Genomic DNA, 16,441 nt, shown 5'->3' on the forward strand with positions numbered 1-16,441 from the left:
TTCTCAGGTGTTGCGCGCGCGAATACGGATCCAAAGTTTGCCGAGTTTCCGGTTACAAGGTTTCAGTATTAACGGCTAATCATCAACGCGCCTGCTCCAATTAACTCGGACTCGGTTTTCCTCTCTTCCTATATATATACATATATATATTCGTACTTTGGGATTTTCGTGGACCAACTCATCATCCGTCTGATCAGCGAAGAAAATAACTTGTTTTCCAGCAGGATTTGGAGAAACGTCCATTCGCGATCTAACCGATCCGTGAGTATAGAAGAAGTTTATTGACACTTGGCACAGGATGTAGGAAGTCATCGGTGTATAGCCTGCCGCTGCTGCTGCTGCCGAGGCAGGCTACTGTCGTACTCGATCACGCGAATCGCTGCCTCTGCCTGCACTTCCACGTTCAACGCTGAAATTCTACCATTTCGTTCGCTTGGCTGCCAGCATCCAATTTTCGCAAAAAATTTCTAACTTTCGACAAACCTTCATTCCATACTCTTTTACTTAATTTTATCATTTATCACGTCATCTTTCCCTTTAAAACAACTTTATTTGCGTCATTTCTCAATTTGTTATTTTTACTCCATTCCTATATACATTCCAATTTTTATCCCATCAAACAACTCGATTGATTTCATTTGGCCGGATCAGTCTCGGAATAATAATGAATTCTACAGTTTCATTTCTGATCATCTCCTCACTGTCAGTATAACATTTCAAAAATAACTTTTTCAAGTTTTAATAAACGTTACTTCGACGTTTGAAGTTGTGGATATCCATGGATTATATATCCTAATCGATCGTTCTTACACGTTACGTTTTATATATTTCTGCAGGGGAAAAAAATACATTTAATTAATATCGTTCAGGCTGACTCAAATTCACCGTGACGCTAAATGTGGCAAAAATTCTTTCTTCAGTGACTCAGCCTTCTAACTTTTTTGAGCATTATTGTAACGCTCAATACACGTCGTACGAGGTTGGCTCAACTTAACTGAAAAATTTCTATAAAACATTGATATATCGAATTAACATTTATACATTGTTTGAAGGGGAACAATTTTGTATTAATAAAAATATTATTATGGATTGAGAAAAAAATGTATTTGAGCCAACCTCCACACTGCATTCATTGCAAAAAAATGAAAAAATTGGTTCAAGGATTATTATATTTTACGCGAAATAAAATATTATTTATAAAATTGCACAGAATTCAACCTCGACACGTGACTGACACTGTATTTTACCTTTTTTTCCCGCTATGGATTTATTATATTTTTACTCCATTTCTACACCAAAATTCTTATCTCGCGAAACAACTTGATTGATTCCATTTGGGCAAATTAGTCTCGTGCTAATAATGCATGGAACAACTGAAATGTTCCCATCCTGACTTTAGGAAATATTCACTGGAGCTGTCGGTTGCTGTACATCCACTCGATTATTCAGCGTCCAGGAATAACGGGGTTTAATTTCGCAGTGTTGCTGAAGCCGGACGTGTTCGTAAAGTTCAAAGTTGAGTCCGGTGCTTTACCGAGCGTTTCTTGACGAGCATATTAGCGGATGGAGGGAGCTTTAATTGGGAATTCCACAGGGAGAGCTTTACCTGGATAAGAGTAACTAACGAAGACGAAAAAGTTAACGACAGGCGGATTAAAGGAGCTCCAAGGTGAGTCAAGCTGATCACCCGTCAGCTTCCTTGCCCGTGTCACTTATTGCTCACACGTAAGAAAAATAATTATTGAACTTGACTCTGCGCAACTTCTCTCCCTCTCTCTCTCTCCTAGACTATATATAAACCAACCAGCCAGCCAGCCACTCACTCCAATAACTTGCTTCCCACTCGATCGAATTATATCGCTCATATATCCGCTCCAAAATTTTCCATCAAATTTCCATTCATATCTACGAGTTTTCCGAACGGAAGTGAACCCACCGTTATATTATTCCTTGCAAATCAATATTTTCAATCGGAGCTTGAATTCATTAGCATAACTCCCTCGCTTTTTACCGCACTAATAACTTTAAGATGGAAATCTTCTTTCTCCCCACGATATTACGACTTATTCCTATATACCCGACTGTGTCTTTATTAATTCATTTATAGAAACTAGTCGTTCAATGGACTCAGCCTCATCTCTCACGCATCATTTTCGCCATTTTACAAGCTCAACGTATACCAATATTGGTAGTTTTATATATATATATAGCTCTCCCGCAAAAATTTCATCGTTGAAAAAATTAATCAAACTGTGGTAATGAAGTTTTCACGTGTATATACAACATTGTGCAAATCGATAAGTATCGTCGTTCCCTGGGAAATAAATATGGTTTTCAGTCGCTGTTCTGGATTTATGCTCTGGCGTTTTTTCTCTTCTTTGGAATTCCTGCGATTTCCACTAGGATTACAAAGTTCTGCTGTGGTTTTTGCCGGTGTGTTTCTTGTACGAGCACGAACCAATGGGAGCGCGAGCGCGAGCGCGAAAGAGAGAGAGAGAGAGAGGGTAAAATAGAGAAAGATGAGGGGAGGTAAGAGGGAAGTCTGCAGGAAAATCCCGTTAGGCGTACTTGTGGCCGCTCGGGCACGATCGTTTCCGGTCCTTCGTCGCGGTCGACGCTCTCCTCGGCGATGCTGTTTGTGCCGAGAACGCACGAGCTCCCGCTCGTTTCTTCGTTCGTTGGCTAGACTGAGGCTCGCTCGCGCTGCAGGTGATCCGATGATCGATAGCTCGATTCCTGTCTCCCTCCTCTTCAGCCCCTCCCCCTCTCCTTCGCCTCCTCTCGGTCTTCCTGGTAGCAGTGGAGAACGGCTATAGCGCGCGTAGGTCATTACAAGAGTAATGGAGATACCGCAAGAAACGCCTAGTCGCTCTGCAGGAGGAGGAGGGGGGAGGAGAACGAGCTCGGGAAGGGGTCAGCAGGAATCCTCGTCGTATAGATCCTTTCGAGGGATTCGCCGAGATAAATAGCTCGCTTCCCGGAACGAAGTCGCGGATCGCGGTTACGTAATTAGGTTTCGGCCCAGCGGATGTCCCGATCAACGATCCGTGCCCGTGCAGCGCACTCTGGAGAATGTGCGGCCGATTCCCTCTTCCCCACCTTTTCCAATATTCCCTCCGAATCCTCCTCCGACATCTCGACCGACGACTGGCTAAAATTATTATGAATCGACCGTCTTGCTCTCGCTCTTTGGCCATCGCCGTAACCGCAATGCGGCCGCGCGATCGCTGATCTTGCTCCTATGCACTTCGCCATTCTTAAATTAATGCCAATGGATGGAATTGATTTTGTCCGATGATGTAACTATCGCCGATCATTTTAACCGACATGCTCTCTACTCTAATGCGATCGAACATTATGGCAAATCAAATGCGATTCATATACACACTGAGAAAAATAATCACTTGAATCTAGTAAATTTAGCTTAATTTATAGTAAATATTTATTTAAAAAGTTCACGAGTGAATCAGTGTATTTGGCTTTAGTAAATTTAATTGAAATTAGTAATGTGATTTATTTGAAATATATACTTCAAAAAAGTAATATTTATTTGAAGATAGTATATATATAATAAAAGTGAATAAATATAATTTATTTCAAAGGAAATATCACCTGAATACAAGCAAATAAATGCCTTTATCCAAGTAAATTTATTTGAATTTATATAACCACGGGTTTGATACAAGCAAATATTTCCTCAATAATAGGTGATATGCATTAACGGTTAATGAATATCACCTATTATTGAGGAAATATTTGCTTGTATCAAACCCGTGGTTATATAAATTCAAATAAATTTACTTGGATAAAGGCATTTATTTGCTTGTATTCAGGTGATATTTCCTTTGAAATAAATTATATTTATTCACTTTTATTATATATGTACTGAAGATAGTACATATATAATAAAAGTGAATAAATATAATTTATTTCAAAGGAAATATCACCTGAATACAAGCAAATAAATGCCTTTATCCAAGTAAATTTATTTGAATTTATATAACCACGGGTTTGATACAAGCAAATATTTCCTCAATAATAGGTGATATTCATTAACCGTTAATGAATATCACCTGCATACAAGCAAATAAATGCCTTTATCCAAGTAAATTTATTTCAATTTATATAACCGCAGGTTTGATACAAGCAAATATTTCCTCAACAGTAGGTAAAATTTATTAACGGTAAATGAATATCACCTAAATACGAGCAAATAAATACCTTTATCTAAGTAAATTTGTTTCAACTTATATAACCACGGGTTTGATGCAAGCAAATATTTCCTCAACAGTAGGTGATATTCATTAACGGTAAATGAATATCACCTAAATACGAGCAAATAAATACCTTTATCTAAGCAAATTTGTTTCAACTTATGTAACCACGGGTTTGATGCAAGCAAATATTTCCTCAACAGTAGGTGATATTCATTAACGGTAAATGAATATCACCTAAATATGAGCAAATGTATGCCTTTGACAAAACCAAATTGTTTCAACTTGAATAACTGAGTTTAATAAAAGCAAATATTTATTTAAAAAAAAATTACAAATATTTTATTTGTTTATATCAATTAGTTTCTTTATTTGTAAATAGCAGGCAATTTTGTAAATCCCTACTTTCTTATAACCTTTATTTACGTTTCCTCGATTTCGTGCCTTAATTGATTCAAGTTTAATTACTGATGTCGAACAAACCGTTGGTTTTGTAACAGTGAATAACACACAAATTTATTTTATTTGAAAATTCTTTATTTTTTTGAAGTAGAGAGAATGTACTTGTAATAAGCGATTTTCACTTACCTTATTTATATATAATTACAATCTTTGTTCCATAGGTGTTTCTTTGATCCATTCTTGTTTCGCTGCTAGAAGAAATTTGTTAGTATGAAGAGAATATGTACTTACCTTAAACAATTCAATAGAGTCGTATACAACCTAAATATACCTATAGGAGTTTCGAACTCAGTATATATAAGAAGTTTCATGTAGAAGGCCACTAGCGAGAAAGATTCATTATTATGAAGATTATATTCATTTGATAGCAGTATCGTACTACTTATTCGTCGTTGGAACGCTCACTAGGTTACGCGTCGAACGGTGACAAAAATGGCCGCTTGAGAATGAAAACATTGGAGAAAAGAAGATAGTGCAGGAAAACTAGAATCAATATATTAATGCGTTACCATTAATGGAATTACTTTTGTAATATGTTGAACACAATAAATATTAATTTCTGTGAACAAATTTTGCAATGCTTTTCTTTGTAAGTCAGTTATGTGAAATTCTACCAAAAATTTCCCAGATATGAATCCTGCGTGTTAGACACTGTATATAAAGAGAACGGTGCATAATGTCTGTAAAGCATAAATAGGTTAAAGTGTTAAAGGAAAGCAGCGATAAGTCTTAAGAAATGTCGCTTAATGCGCATCATTTAGTCGTAAAAATAAAAATTTATGTAAATATGATAAAGTTTGACAAACATAAATAATAAATGATTTCTTCTTTACGAAACTTAACTCGAAACAACGTATTACATTTATGCAGATATATTAAACATATGCCACTAATAGAGATCATTGAACGTACCTATGTGCGGCCTGATCCTGTAATAAGACTATTCTGTCTTTAGTTTTCGAATTTTCATTTTTCAACCATTAACTTTCTAACAATATTATCTATTAAATGCGACTAATTCTTCCTTTGGTTTACCTATAATTATTGTTGTTTGTATGATTAACACTAGATTGCCTGAAGAAGTCATTTTGATTACTTTTTAACTTCTGTTAGAGAAAAATATGTATATAATAATAGAATTTCTTAGGATTTTAAGACTTTATACAAGCTTATGTATAAAAAGTCTTAATATTCTAAGAAATTCTATTATTATAAACACTTTTTTTCTCTAACAGAAATTAAAAAGCAGTCAAAATGACTTTATTTCTTCAGGCAATCTAGTGTTAAGCAATAATCACTTTAACGAAAATAATGGAGTCACTGCACTACTTACCGAATTGAGATGTTGGTAAAGGGAGCAACACTATATTATACACAGGATACAGGGAAATAAAAAATATTTAAAAATTTAGGAATAGAGAGGCAACACCTTATAATTTTGTATAGAGATACAAGCAACTAAACCTTACAGCATATAGATAGTAGACAGCAAAATAAAATAGTATAATACATGGCATGGCATACATATCTAATAATTATATTCATTCATAATATCATATACTATTCAACACAGAGCATTGCACAAATAATATTTATATTTCTTAAATATTTAATATATTGGGTGTTAAATTTACGTAACTGAGTTAATGTAACGAACGCAAAAAAAAACGCTGTAATATATAAAATTATTCAATTATGATTAATAACTGAAAGTCAAAGTAATTATCGACATCAAAAACTAAAGTTGTCTATTCAAGGACATTGTAATCCATAAAAAAGTGTCTTATTGTTAAACCTGAAATAGGATAAAATTCATTACAACAATTATAAAAGTCAGAAAGAGAACACTTTGCTTTCATATAAAAGTCTTAGTCTTTACATGAAAAAAATACTAGCACATCACGAAATGATTAAGGAATTCAAATACATGGTACACATTTTAAACCGTTAGACAAAATATGAATGTTAAAAGTGGAATAATCTTCTAGATCATTTCGAGAGACTAATTTCCAACTTTTCGTTGTTTTAACTTCATACGCATGATAATGTTCGACAAATGAAAGTGTTTGCAAAATTGTAACTATAAACAAAATATTATTCCCATTCACAATAATATTTCGAATCTCTCCAAAAGTAGGAAAAATATCATTGTTTTCTACGATCACAAGCATTTTTGGTTTATACATTGTACCGTAACAATTAACCCATTCCACGGAATTATAATTATTAATTGTATTTAAAGCTAATTTTTCTTGCAGTACTTCAAGACATATACTATTTAGTAAATTTTCTTGTAGTTGAGGTCCTAATTTGGGAATACTAGAGAAACCATCATTTAAATAAAAGCGATAATTCAAAAGCAATTGATGCTTTAAAGCAAGTGTGTGCGGAGCATTAACGCGAGAAGCGACTGCCGAAGCAATGTTTTTAAACTGTTTATGTTTTCCTTCAAATCTGAAACTGGATAGATATTTGATCGGACCATATTTTTTTATAATACTTGGATAATGCAATAAGAAGTGGTGCTTAGGTTTCAGAATACTATCATTAAATGTTTCTAGATATAATGAATGATGCTCAAAAATAACATTTTTTAAATAACTTAAACTTTCAATGCTAAACGAAGATGACATAACAGTACATATCAATTCAGTTAACAATACCCATATTCTCCAAACTTTATTATCGTGAGGAACTAAATCTCCAATAAAAAGACCGAAAAATTGAACGAAACATGCCATTTCAGATGCAGAAAGTATTATAAGTTTTTTTTTAATTGCAGCATCTGAAATACTAACAGGTTTATTTATACTATATTTATTCCCGAAATCAAAATACTGGATCCTATTATTTAGAACCTCTAACGAAAACAGTTTTTGAATGAAGATTAATTCGTATAATATTTGTCCCATTTCATACCTACAAACACCTTCAAAAAGATCGTGCATTACATCAAATGCAACATTTTCATTTACGTGAAAAAATTGCAATTGATTGAAAACGCATTGTTCTGCAATGCCGTAAGTACTATTCTGAACGTCTTCTGCATATGTGTCTTTGGTACGCCTTAGATTATCGTTTTCCATTAATTGCCTCATTCGTAGGTTTTTATCAGTTTTGCAAAAGCGACAAGAAAAATTAGAATTGAAGCTTGTATTGAAACCTAAAATTTGGTTTAATCCTAAATTATCTCCGATTACTGCTGTTAAAACAAAATATATTTTTTTCACTGCCCCATTAAATGTAACAGTAGTACCAAGTGTTTCTAATTCGGCTAGCTCCTGGATAAGGTTATGAAAAATTATAGAATTGCCATAATGTTTATAATCCTCCGTTTTATGTAGTTGAGCAAGAAATATATTATTCAAGGTGCTTTTGTATTCATTAGGTATACATGGAATGGTAAAATAAACAGATCCTATTTTATTTATATTATTATGAGAACCTAACGGATTGTTAATCTCGAAGTCATCAAAATATATATTTAACGGTAAGACAATTGATTCAGGAAAATTTGCTTTAATATTTTGCCAAACTTCACCATCCAATATGGAACTAAAGAAACCAGGTTCTCTTTGCTTTTCCAATTCATTTATAATACAATCAAAAACATGCGGCAATTGTAAAAATTTCGTTAAAGTTATTTTTAAAGGCACTGTTTCAATAGTAATGTTGAAAATGGAAACTATATTTTTTCCTTTAGAAGAACGGGGTCTCAAACCTGTATCTATACTACGAGTTACCGGCATAATCAGAGTTCCTTGTTGAACAAAATATTTGAAAATTATAAATTCCGATGTAAAATAATTGAAAGCTTCATCTACAGCTTGTAGAATTGCAGTTTCTTGTGGAACAGTACACATTTGATTAGAACTAATATATTCTACAATTTTTTTTAATGACATGGAAAAAAATTCTTTCAACGTTTCTAATATCTGTAAACTAAAATTTCGAGGTATGTTTAGAAAACTGTAGAATTTAGCGATATATAATGAAACATAGGAAACAATAATATTTTTGAAACCATTGAAATTTAATTTTGATTCGTTTCTCGTAAAAGTTAACATATCCGATTTTATGGCATCAATTAAATTTGGTTCCTCATTATCTGAAAGGAAATTTTCAAACAACCTGTTTTCTTCGATTGTAACTGGCCCATTATATTGAACATCCTTAATACTACCGGCTCTACCGTCAGCCATATGTTCTCTTAAATAATGTTGTTTAAATCCATAAAAGTTAGAGAAAGATCTATAACAACTTCGAAATTTACAATAACATGAGCTATTTAATAGAAATTTATGATTTCTTTTTACATGGACTTTAAAAAATTTCCTTTCTTCTATAATTTTATTACAATATGGACAACAAATCATTTTGTTTAGGTATGTATACTTATTTCCAAATATATATGGAGCAGAAGCAATTACATTTTATAAAACGTCAACTGCGTAAAGTGCGGTCTAAACTAATGATTATTTTTATATAGACTAAGACTTTTATGAGACTTAAATTGAAGAAAAGTATAGTTAATATAATGTATTTTAAATTTAAGTTTACATTGCTGTCGTACCTTGTTCATATCAGTTATTAATTCGGCGACTTGAGAAATGTATTTGTCGTACACTGTTTTTATATTATATATATACAATTGCACCAGCTGCCAGATGTGTTCACTTTCTGGTGGGTACTTGAGGTTAAACACATGAAATATCTTGAAGCAAATGTCGACAGCTTGCAATACAGATTCCAATTTGTATATGATGTCATCAAGGCATACATATATCGACTCAATATCTGTTAATGTAGGCCCAATTATTATGATGAATGGTTGAACCGACAAGTTCAATTTCTTCATTAATTCTCTTCTTTCATCAACTTTAACAATTATATCTCCAGGAATCTGTCAAAAATCTTCATGTAAATAAAATTATTACGTTAACGGATATAATACAAGGTGCTCTATTTGAAGAAAGTCCGTGGCATGTGTATTAAATATTTACTAACATATTAAGCAAATTTGATGGCATAATGTAAGTAACTACTAAAATAAAAAATCCTAGGTTATTACAATCTTTTTTAGAGGTTTCGACTCACTTTAAACAAGTTTTGATTTATATTTTAATACATACATTGTTCTTTCAAGCTTAGTTGACCACTTCAAAAATATTTAACACACGTCTGCTATTTTTTTACAAATACTGCACCTTGTAAAACAAAAAGTATATAAAAATTACCAGTAAATGCATAAGAATACTATCTTTGCATTCTGTAACGGAGGGTTTCCAATGTTTTTGACCACATTTTATGCGTCCTTTAGGCGGCAGCAAATATGGTAGCAATAATAACTGTCCAGCTACTTTCAAATCTATTTAATCATTATTTGTTATCAAAATGAAATTATTTTGAGAAGCTTAAAAACATATATTTAATTATATTCGTAATGAAATAGGAAACTAAACGAACGCTAACCTATATTAATTTCTTCTAATGTTACCACTTCTTTTAATGCTAATGAATTCGAATCCCTGTTATTCAAATCTCTTAATTTTAAAACCTTTTGGAAAAAAGTTTCCCAAATTTCTTCATTTAAATTAACCGTAGTTAAACGTAATGAATCGAAATCCTCGTTGATTAAAGCAAACGCATTGGGCTGTCTTAATATTGGCCATTCGGCGACGATTGTAGCAATATTAAAATCTTTATTTTTCTTATATTCCTGTCGTCTAAAATTAAATGATTTTTTCCAATTTTCTTTAACCTTATCCCAAGGAGTTATTGTAACGCTTAACCATTGTTTCAATTCAAGTCCTTCGGTATCTATAAACATAAATTTTTCATTTATATGATAGAGAAGCAAATTTTATTTAATTAAATGTATAATATTGCTTTTAAAAATAACAATTCCATAATTTAATTATTTATAGTAAATATCATTTAAAGCAAATGAAATTTCCTTCTAATGAAATTTCCTTCAAATGAAATATTGATTTTTTATAACAGCATTAAATTAATTAGACAAAATTTAATGAACTTTACCTATGTCAACATTCTCATCTGTATCACTTTCCTCCTCTGTAGTTCCAACTGCATTTAATAGTTTTAGTCCATATAAATTATTTCGATATTTGCTAACCAGCTTCCCTTTTGAACTTATCGACTTATTTATATTTGATTCTTTTTTTGTTATTGGAGGCACATAGTAAGTATTCAAATTTTCCGTAGGAAATTCCTCACAAATTTGTTTAGCTAAACCATGGAAATCTGCATTTCTTAATCTAATGAAAGAAAATATAATGAATATAAACGAGGAAAAAACATAAAGAAGTGATGTTATTAACAATGAACACCTTTTTTCTTTTTGTAAGACATCCTCCATAATTATGTCAACGATTATATTTCTGTTTTTCATCGACAGAACTTTGTTTTTTTTATATGTACATAAAACTGCGGAACCTCTAGTACTTTTCTTTAAAGTTTTATGTATAGTTCTTCTATCATTATACAAACGAGTTGAAATGAGTGAGTTATTTGCTGAAGGTAACGCATTTTCATCATTAGAAACTTCATCATCACTTGACAAGTTTTCTATTGAACTTGTTTTGTTCTATATAAAAATTTAGGAAACTGATTAAATAAGAAATATACATACACCTTATACATTTGTATTCAGTTTTTCCAAAATTGTAATATATTTTACTAATATTATTAGAGTACTGTACCTGCGACAAAGATTCATTGGAATATAGCTGCTTCAATTTATTTATAAATAAAATTCTTCTTCCTATTTTAGGAATCAATTCCTTTAGCATTGAGTCATTCAAATGTTTAATGTTTTGTTCATTAATCTCATTTTCTAAACAACAAAAAGGAAAACAGTTAGAAAAATCAATTTACATACTGTGTTACAGATAAACCTATCTATTCATTCAATTTTTTATTTATTTTATTATATAAATATTTAAGTGAATAAAATAAATATGTAAATTTAATGTACAATGATGTTCGCAGTAAATATTTATTAATATATAAAATAGGTATATTCTTGTCGAACAGTAAACACAAAATTCCTCTTCATATAAGAACTTTTACTACGAATATCATGGTACATTAAATAGCATTTTTATTTAGATTATATATTTCCTGATATAAAGAGTAGACAAAATTTCTGCATAATTTCAGTTTACGATTAGAAATATGAATATTTAATCACTAATGTATGTACTACATTAGAATATACTTTTAATACAGAAAATAATGAGAGATTTGTTCTGCGTATATCATAATAGGTTCTATTAATTTGAATTACTATCGTACAAATGAATTATAATGAGATTAAAATCATTGCAATAAACAGCGTATGATTAAGAAAAGAAAATATTACCATAATTTGTTGCAGTCCGACAAAGGTTTGCAGTACCAGAGCTATTACAAAACTAAATACAGTATATATTCTTATTATACTTAGTACATACAGTATGTATAAAACTAAAATGACTGATAAAATCAAGTTTTTATAAGTTTATAAGTTGCTGCTAGCATACTAAGAAAAATAGTTATAGAAATTTGGTAACTTAATATCTTATGATAAAATGAAGCAGTTGCAGTAACAAATGTTAGAGGTATGGAATATATTAGATACGAAGGTAGAAGGATGTTGTCAATTTAAGTCCAAAGGTTACTTTAGTTTAAACAGAAAATAAATATTCATTTTAAACTATGTGCCTATTACTGAAAATGGCAGCCACGTGCACTTACACTAATCTACAACCAAAAATGCAACTTCATTGCTACAACATTTTCCTTGGAAGTGTCTTTATGTATAAAAACAAAAGAAAATTAATAATTCGCAAGATTTTCTTACCTTTGAATGATGAAATGAGATCTTCTAGGTTCCATTCGGTCAACAAATTTATCGTAAATGCATCCATTGCATCATTCCATTGAACACTAACAATGCGTTATGAAACTTCAAAATATTATTTGTATTGCGTTACACTCTACGTATGATACAATATTTTTATTCTTCGTAGTGAGAAAATATATAACACATAACTTTCACTACCACGTTAAAATAGTATTAATAATTTCGCTGGTGGTCCGTCCTCACATCCACTTGTTCCAACGTTCTTCTCCGGGTTCCAAACGGAAATGACAATGGGAGAGGGGGTAACGGTAGCCGGATGTAAAAAGCAGCTAGGTACTGTTAAGAAAACTTCTGGAATATTCATTAAATCTTATTGGATGAATAGATTAGATATATATAATGTGATCCAATCAGATTGTTGGATGTCTGCATTATGCTGTTTTCACTTGTCGTTCGTGGCTACTTATCGCAAGCGACAAAGTCCTGCTATTAGAAAAGGAGATGAATTGCGCGACTTTAATTCCAAAACGAAGGGAAGTGTAGTCGCTAGCGACCTTGCGACATCGGTGGAAGTTGAATTAATTCAACTTTATATGAGTGTCGCTAAAGACGTGCGACAATTAAAATTTAGGAAGCTTTCCAGTTAGCGTTAAAATTTACACAATCACAACAAATGGTACATTGCATTTGTGTAAACAGTAACTTCATTCAAGTGAATGAGATGTTTGCTTCAATGAATATTAAATCATTAAATTTATACAGTGTTCTTTTAAATTAAGCGAATATTCCTTAAAATTAAAATCATATAGTCAATTGCTAGTGGTGCCATATTATTTGGTAGCATTAAATAATTATGTTTCATTAAGGTGGTTCGAGCGCCAATGAAATTTCTTCAGAATTTTTTAAAATTTTAAAGAAAGGTTATTTAGGCATAGAGGAATAATCTACTAAAATTTTGAATGATGTTACCGATGATACAAGTAAAAAATAATTATTTCAAATTGGCATTTTTAACGTGTAGCCTAATGGGCGATCAACACATTTTGAAGAAATTTATGATGTCCCGTATTGCAATGACAATACAAAGCAATAAAAAACTGTAGTAATATATTTTAAATTAAAACAATTTTTAAATCACCGAAACGTGTATATTACCGATAATAATCTCCTATTATTACTCGTGAAAAATTTTTAATTCCGTACTTATCTATATTCTGCATGGAAATGTGGCAAATACTCAAATCATATGAGTATTTCTTTTAATATAATTGTTTCAGAAAGATTAATAAAAATAACACTTAAATTATTTATTTTTTGCAAACTGATTTTCTATGATAACTAGAATACATAAAGTACTACCTTCAATTTTGTAACTACCTACAACTCTATTTAACTAGAAAATCACGTTCGAACCACCTTTAGTGTATTTTATACAGTATTTGACTACGAAAGAATTAGTAGCTTCTTTCAAGTAAATGAAATGTTTGCTCTAATGAGTTTTTAGTCATTAAATTTATAAAATGTTCTTTTAAATTAAAGGAATATTCATTGAAATTAAAAATAATTTTAAATTTATGATAGCATTATAACATTTATTACTATCAAATTATTATATCTTTAGTTTTGTCACATTGTTTCCTCTGGGGATAAAAGCAGCAGTATTTTTTTCAAGTAAATAAGCTATACTTGCTTATAAACCACTGGATCATGAAAACAAATATATTTGTTTTAATTTGAATGTATATATATTTACTATTAAATAATTGTGAGAGACCTGACTCGGTATGGTTTTCACAAAAAGAAAGTCAAATGGTTTAAGGAAAAGAAGGATAGGATGTAGACTGCGCAACCAGAGTGGTATACGCAGATGGGTTAAATATTAAGTTAAGGGAAACAAGGCTTCGAAAATCGTATGTTATACGATAGTGCTTTAAGCACTGAAAAAAAGGATAGGAACAAAGTCCTAAGACTGTGCTATTGCATTCCAAAACGGAACTAGAGAGCAGTCTCCACGGTCTCGACGTTGTCGAGAGACAACGAGCAGGCGTGACTCGCGTGCTTAAGTACTTCGCAGGCAAAATCTTGTCAGCGAGAAAGCCGCTACGCGAGCCAGCCACCTGGCGGCGTTACGCCGAACTGTGAGGGAGAGAGACAGAGAGTGTGTTAGAGCGAGGCAGCTCGAATCTCGAATCGCTTGCATCAACACACCTAAAATCCCGAACAATAATAAATTTTTCAATTAACATGAAATAACTATTATTCTCGTTTTAGATCAATGTCTTGCGGCAAGTGGTCGTTCTTTTATTTTAAGTAATTTCTATATATGAAAGAAACAATTATTTACTTCTATTTAATGAAACAGTGCATATTAAAACAAAAGTTTCGTTAAATTATTTTTAAAGTATCTTTTCTTGATTTGAGTGAGGATAAAGTTAGTTGTAGGAAATATTTATTATATTTAACAAATTTTGTTTACTTGGTTTTAAGGAATTATACTATTACTCTAAGGTGATAATAATTTGCTGGAAATAAATATTTTCTTATTTAAAATAATTCTCTTTAACTGTGAGTAAATATTTGTTTGAATTCATCCTGATCATAAACAAATAAATATTTGCTTTCTTCGAATAAAATAATAAATTGATTTGAAAGTATTATTCGTTCGCAGTTTTGTAGAAATGCCAAGTAAACAGATATTTTTGCAATTAGTGTTTTGTACACTTGATTATAAAGATATTTATTTAATCGAAATATTTAATTATTTGTATCAAGAAAATAAAAATCCAAGATATTTTTCATTATTTTTAAATAAAACATTTATTTCAAAGGAACAATATTTACTCATTTTTAACTATATTTATTAAATTTAAATAAATCAAAAGTCAAGTAAATGAATTTACTAAATTGAAGTAATTTCTTTTCTCAGTGCATATATAGCCGGTTTCTGTCCGAGTTATGTATTATTATAACGTTTATTGGAGCTCTCGCAAAAAGTGTATATATACATGGTTTATTATTTTATCGAAAGATTGCAAAAGTTGTTCGATCTGCGAGGATGGTTATAATCGATAGTGGGATATAAATGCAGCGTGGTAAATTGATTATACGAGATTGTTCAATAAGCTAATGGAATAGGGAAAAAGCAAGTAAATTGTGGTAGTCCACTTGTTCGGGTAAGGCTCCTTGGGAGTGATCGGAATTGCTAATATTCCCTCCCCACCTATACATTTAATCCGCGCAAATTCGTGCCGCGGCTGATTAAATCTTCCCTTTCGCAGTTGTCAGGCCATTGTAGGAATAATAATTCAGCGACAGATCGGAAGTAAGTCAGTTCTCAGCGTTGTCAGGGCCAACGTCTTCTCTCTCTCTCTCTCTCTCTCTCTCTCTATCCATGACTTGGTCTCGGTTTCTTCATGTTTTACACACCGATCTTTTCACGATCCACCCTTATAGCGGCGCGCTGGTTGAAATATACAAGTAGCCACCACAACGCGGTACACCGCAAGACGAATGAGAAGCGACCAATGACTGGCTCCGGGTTAAATAATTTCAGCCCTGGTTGCCCGCTTCCTGGCGGAAGACTCGGTATACTATATATATTTATATAGAAGAGGGAGAGAGAGAGGGCTTCTTTGAAAAAATCATCAATGAATGTAAGACCCCCGCGTTTGCGGAGCTCTTTGAAACTGAGAGCCATGCACCACCGCCAAGCCAGTCGGTAGAAAAACTATGGAAGAGAGCGAGAACCCTCGATTCCCCGACGATTTCACTCTATTCTCTCTCTCTCTCTCCTCGCAATACTTATTCCTTTCCCCACCTAAGCATCCCCCTCGATCTTTTTGTGCAAATCACACTCTTTGCTATCTTTCTCTCTCTCTCTCTCTCTCACACACACACA

At 32.0% G+C, this 16,441-nt stretch overlaps 2 protein-coding genes across 6 annotated transcripts in view; one reads left to right on the plus strand and one right to left on the minus strand.

The window, feature by feature from the left end:
* LOC136782936 (semaphorin-1A-like) overlaps nt 1-16,441 on the plus strand; it is a 183,916-nt gene that overhangs the window by 14,189 nt on the left and 153,286 nt on the right. The window lies entirely within an intron of this gene.
* LOC136780043 (uncharacterized) lies at nt 6,066-13,786 on the minus strand. 4 transcript variants are annotated; one of them, XM_066738098.1, is made up of 9 exons: nt 12,541-13,785; nt 12,061-12,101; nt 11,399-11,532; nt 11,027-11,283; nt 10,716-10,954; nt 10,149-10,496; nt 9,914-10,044; nt 9,250-9,579; nt 6,066-6,471 (listed from the first exon to the last, which is right to left on the minus strand). In XM_066738098.1, exons 1-9 carry the CDS (start codon nt 12,573-12,575, stop codon nt 6,466-6,468), a joined length of 1,521 nt encoding a protein of 506 aa, XP_066594195.1. In that variant the 5' UTR covers nt 12,576-13,785; the 3' UTR covers nt 6,066-6,465. The 4 variants fall into 4 exon arrangements, with proteins under 4 accessions (XP_066594195.1, XP_066594180.1, XP_066594205.1 ...); XM_066738083.1 differs by lacking the exon at nt 6,066-6,471 and having other exon boundaries at nt 9,145-9,579; nt 12,541-13,786; XM_066738108.1 differs by lacking the exon at nt 6,066-6,471 and having other exon boundaries at nt 9,145-9,579; nt 12,061-12,112.

This window comes from Prorops nasuta, unplaced genomic scaffold (assembly GCF_024137725.1).
Source record: "Prorops nasuta isolate Cenicafe-Biocafe unplaced genomic scaffold, Cenicafe_Pnas_1.2 PNAS00002, whole genome shotgun sequence".
Lineage (NCBI taxonomy): Eukaryota > Metazoa > Arthropoda > Insecta > Hymenoptera > Bethylidae > Prorops > Prorops nasuta.

Excerpts from the sequence above, each read along its gene's own strand:
- LOC136780043 (XM_066738083.1), bottom strand. The coding sequence starts at position 12,575 with ATGGAACCTAGAAGATCTCATTTCATCATTCAAAG. Across the intron at positions 10,955-11,026 it reads GTCTTACAAAAAGAAAAAAG|ATTAAGAAATGCAGATTTCC; the intron begins GTGTTCATTGTT and ends TTCTTTCATTAG. Across the intron at positions 9,580-9,913 it reads GTATTCTTATGCATTTACTG|ATTCCTGGAGATATAATTGT; the intron begins GTAATTTTTATA and ends GATTTTTGACAG.